The sequence below is a fragment of the Eurypyga helias genome, unplaced genomic scaffold (assembly GCF_000690775.1).
Source record: "Eurypyga helias isolate BGI_N326 unplaced genomic scaffold, ASM69077v1 scaffold30907, whole genome shotgun sequence".
NCBI lineage: Eukaryota > Metazoa > Chordata > Aves > Eurypygiformes > Eurypygidae > Eurypyga > Eurypyga helias.
Window position 1 is genome coordinate 1,314 of NW_010261581.1, and position 5,062 is coordinate 6,375.

Sequence of the window (5,062 nt, forward strand, 5' to 3'; positions counted from 1 at the left end):
CAGGCTTTCCAACACTAAAACGACGTGGTCCCCCCAGCTTTTTGCCTGATTTTATTGGATCCAGGATTGCCTCCCACTGCCTGAGTTCAGAGGAAACTAATTCAGCCGGAAGGGAGATCTACAACATTAAAAATGAAAAAGGAGTTAAAGCGCCCTTTATATAATACTTTGTGTTTGCCAGCTCACCTTGGGATTTTGCCCTTTGCCCACGCGAATGCCCATTTAAATTAAAATCAGAAACAAACGGGTAGAGAGAATGTGGAAAGTGAAAAAAGCTAAGGGAAATTCGGAGAGATTCCTGCCATGAATTGGCTTTTTCTGATAAAAAGGAGCACTGGCTGGAGGAGCTCATCCCTAACAGACGAGGAAATACTCAGGAAAGTAGAAGATAAGATGGGAAAAGCAAAATGTGAAAAGAGGTTTTAAAAAGACTTTAAAAAATATATATAAATAAAAGCCCAGGAAACAAAGAGCTTTTCCAGGCAGGTGGGATGCTGCACCCCGTTTCAACAGCAACATGCTTTTTTTGAGCGTATTTTGTTTGAATAAATTTTTGGGGAGGTAAACTTTGTTTGTTAGAACCAAATCAGCAGAGAAATGAAACTTTCTGCGCTGCTGCCTGGGAGGACCCAGTGATGGGGACCCGGCTGAGCCACCCCCAGCAGCCCTGCGCTCCCCCAACCTCCTCTGCACAAAAGGAGAACCCTCCCGTTAAAACGGGGAATAAACGGGGAATAAACGGGCTCTTTTCCGACTGACGAGCGCTAACACGAAGCAGCGTAAAAGCTTCGCCTGCGATGGGAGCCGACCAGTGCCACCGGATGGTGTTTATTTTAAAGGCTGATCCTCACTCACGGTGGCTGGGACATAAATGCCACCGTGGGAAGGAGAGGGTTTTCCAGAGCCCGTGGTGGGAAACAGCCAGTTTGGGATGCAGGGATGCGAAGCCAAGGGGTGATCGGGGAGGCACGGCCATGGCCTTCGTGCTCCCTGGTCCTTGAGATTGTGGTGGGGTGACAATGGCCACCCACCCGTGGCCCCGGGTGACCCGCAGGCAGGAGGGTGCTGGTGACAAGCTGCTTAGGACAGCCGGTGACAGGGAGCAGGACGGTGGCGGGTGCTTTTTTCAGCCTCTCTCTTTCCGGAGGTTCATTTCTTTTGCTGCAGTAAATCCAAATGGAGTTCAAGGCTCAAGCAACCCCAGTGATGCCCACAGGAAGGAGAGAGGGAGAAAGACGGAGAAGGACAGAGAAAGAGCCACCAAGAACAGGGATGCTTGGGAAGGGCCTGATCCTGCATCACAAGGTGCTGTGAATGCATTTCATGGAACTGGAGCTTAAAAACTTGTCCCCCCTCTCCTTCCCCAGCACCTCTGTTCAGATGTTCCTGCCTGAGAACTCCCAGGTTCCCACTTCTCCTCCCTGGATCAGCCTGGAAAGTTTAGGGCTCTTCCCAAACGCAACTGGGGACTTGCATCTCCCAGGAGGTCCCAGAGCCAACGCATCCCTCCCCACAATAAGATTTGGGAAAGCTAGGAGGGAAGCTCACATTATCCACGGTCTCTTTGTAATGAATGTTTTTTGCTTAAAAATAATTTAAATAATATAAAATAACGTCCCCTTCATTTTGCTTCCTTCACCTCGGGGAGCCTCCGGCAAAACCCCCTTTGTCTCGGCCCTGCGGAAGCAGCCGGACCCTCCCGGTCCCACACGCCTGGCTGCAACCAAGAAATCCCTGCGGCAGACGGCATCGCCCCTCTCCGTCACCCGCCGGATACGATTAAAATGGAAGACAACCATCAAGTGTGCTAGAACCATTTTAATATAATTATACATATCTGCCAAATCCAGGAAAAAAAAGGTTTATGCATATATCTCTTTTTTTTTTTTTTTCAGTTAACATCTGCAAGCATAAACGACAATGAATTTCTCGGTTTAAATTCATCCAGGTCAGAGCAACTGCCCAAAGTCCTGTTGGATTTGACGGTTACTGCCAGCGCGGCCAGCAGTAAGTGAGCTCCAGAGGAGTTTAATGTCCTCGGGTGGGGTTTTTTTCGGTCTTTTCTCTTTCATTCAGAGACAGTTTGCTGTAAAAAGTTTCAGTGCAGCTCACCTCGGGTGAAAGGCGATCGTGTTTTTTTGTGTTTTTATTTTTTTAATATATTTTTCATTATTATTCTTTTTTAAAAGATGATAATAGGTAACTCAGTTGCTCTGAATTTCACTTATGATTATAACCTATTTAAATCACAGCAGAACTCCCGCTGGTGCAGAGTTCATAGTTGCATACAATACAGGAGATCACAGTTTTGAAGTCTAGCACAGATTAAAAACCACAGATGTACCATTTATATAAGACACACACTGATTGTCTCTTAAAAACTACATATTGACTCCTTATGAACATTATTTTTTTTTTTTTAATCTTTAAATAAAGTAGTGCAGCTAGGACAATCAGTCACACAACCCACACAGCCCTGAACCAAGTTCTCCGGGTGCCAACTTGCTCAAGTTGGGCGTGAAACAGTTGGATGAGCTCGAGAGCGAGAGAGAGAAAGAAAGAGGGAGGGAGAAAAAGAGGGAGAAAGAGAGAGATGCTGTTCATTCCGAATATTTTAACCGAGGGTTGGCTAACACATTGGAAACCTCTGGGTGAAGGATCTTTCCACGCACACACGAAAAAAGAAATAAAAACCTAGACTTTTTTCTTTTTTTTTCATTTTTTCTTTTTTTTTCCTTTTTTCCTTTTTTTTTTTTTTTTTAAACTGGCCCGAAGGCGGGACCATCTCCCACCTCTTCCAAACAAAGAAACCCAACAATTGCCTAAAACTAGAAAGAACACGGATGGGTCTGTCTGTTTTCTGCTCACTAGATGATCTGTCCGTTTAAGGCCTTCCTCCTCCGTTTTTCCTCTTTATTATTCCTTTTCCAGAGCGTCTGAGCAGGAGATGAGTCTGACCGGGATCACACCAACACTGTCCCCCCTCCCGTCGCTGTCGGTTTTTTTGTTCGTTTGTTTGTCCGTGGAGTTATTTTTCTCTTTAATTTAACCAAGACCTGACTAAAACTGGAGCGTTCGGCCCAGCCTGTTCGTTCTCGTCGCGATTTCTCTCGTTATCAACAACGGTTCTTCACAAAACCTGGAACTTCCATGACGATGTCTGGTCCTTATAATCCAAGCAGTCAGCATTGAAGTTTAACTTCCAGGAGGCCGTTTGGTCTTTATAATCCAAGCAATCGGTGGTGGAGTTAAAGCCCAAACTGGAGGCTCCATAGCCCTGGGTGGAGAGGGAGGCTGGAGACTGGTTGAGGTGGCTGGTGACCGCGTTAGCACCCATGGGACTCAGGGTGGCCCCCGGTCCGGGAAGCTGGTGGTGCATAGGGGTCAAGTAAGATCCACAGTCCATCCCTCCGAAATAGGAGGTCGAGCCAGCGTATCCTTGGCTGTAGCCCGAGGCCTGGGTGTAGGTCATGGGATAAGATCTCTGCATGCAGGAGGATGAGGTGGACAGGGGGTCTGAGAGCGGGGAGATGGACGCTGGGCTCCAGATGGATACGGGGGCACTGCTGCTGGAAATGGTGGGGACAGAGGTGCTGGAGGGGGGAGTGAACTGCCCGCTGGTCCCGCTCTCCGAACTCACTTCCCGGGCTGGTGAATTCTTCTTTTTAGCTGGCCGTACCTTGTTCTGGCCCCCGTTCTGCTGCTGCAAAAAAATGCTGCCGGCACTTGGCCCGACGGTTTTTAAACCACACCTGGAGACGGAGAGACGGGGAGGGAGAGAGAAAAAGACTGGTGTTAGGGATAAGGAGGGAAACCCAAGGGGGGAAGAGCAGGGAGACCTTGCCGGGGGAGCGGAGGGTTCTTTGCAGGCTGCTGGGAAGAAAAGCTCCGGGGCTCCCCCTCCCTGAGATCATTAGCAGTAATAACAAGTGGAAATGGACAAATCAAACTGCTTAATAAGGTCACTTTTGGGGGAAAGGAGGGGGGGAAGTGGGAAGCACTCCCTATTTGCCAGCCAGGGACCCCCAGGAATCACCGTTTAAGGCCTATTGAAGTCAAGCCCTTAATTAAAAACAATAGAGCATCAGAATGAGAGGGAACAATTAGGGAAACTGAGGTTGGGGAGGAGAGAGGGTAAAGATTTACCCTTTAAATAGACTCTCTGCTCTCACCCCCATCCAGAGCCAGCCCCTCCAACCCATCTCACCCTCTTTTAGCAGGGACCAAGGGGGCTGGCTCTGGAGAGGACGGGGCCTGGTGGTTTCGTGGCAGAAGGATGGAGTTTGGCGTGGGGAGATCACGGTCCCCAACAACCACTCTCCACTGTGGCACGGCCCCGGACAGCCTTGGGAAGCCTCGCAGGGAGGAGAGGCGGGATTGGAGCTGCCCTGCCCCGGCTGCAGGGGTGTCTGGTCCTGTGCCAGGAGCAGCTCAGGCCTCCAGGACCCCCCCTCCTGCCCTCCCAGCAGCACCTCCAAAATGATGCCGGGATTGGGCCGCAGCAGGTTGGTTGGAGAGCAGACACAGCCCAGCCCCAGGAGAGGGGTCCCCTCTGCCAAGGCCTTTTCTCAAAGCCCCTTCAAAGGGAGAGGAAGCCCCCAGTCTGTACTGGTGTGAAAAGGGATCCCAGTCTGGCCCTGATCCAGGGTTGCGGGGATCCCTGCAGAAGGGAGGATCCTTTTATGGCTTCCAAATGCCTGCAGGACAGGCTGGGATTTGGGACATGAGACAAGGCAAGGTGCAGAGCCTGGGATGGCTAGGGAGCCCTCCAGGTCCCAGAGAGGCCAAGGGGGCTGGGGAAGGGCTCAGGAGCTGGAATCCAGGAGCTGTGCAACCCCACCGCCTCCCACTGCACAGCGAGAAAGGGAGGAGAGGGGGAGAACATTCCAGCCGATGGGAGACCAATTGCCACTCCACCTCTCCTCGCACCCTCACCCACCCCAGTCTCCTTCACCCCACAGGGCCTTGGTTTGGTCCCAGGACTGACCCCATCCCCTAACGCAGCCCCCTCCCCGCCCGTCGTGGGCCAGCCCGAAGCCCGCGTGCCAGGACGGAGGTGGGG

At 51.0% G+C, this 5,062-nt stretch overlaps 1 protein-coding gene across 1 annotated transcript in view; it reads right to left on the reverse strand.

The window, feature by feature from the left end:
* Nucleotides 1-2,852: 2,852 nt before the first annotated feature.
* The window catches only part of LOC104512453 (homeobox protein OTX2-like), a 2,861-nt gene continuing 651 nt past the window's right edge, over nt 2,853-5,062 (reverse strand). Inside the window, 3 exon segments of the mRNA XM_010155432.1 lie at nt 2,853-3,712; nt 3,714-3,870; nt 4,037-4,046. Coding sequence (XP_010153734.1) covers nt 3,131-3,712; nt 3,714-3,870; nt 4,037-4,046 — 749 coding nt within the window. The 3' untranslated portion in view covers nt 2,853-3,130.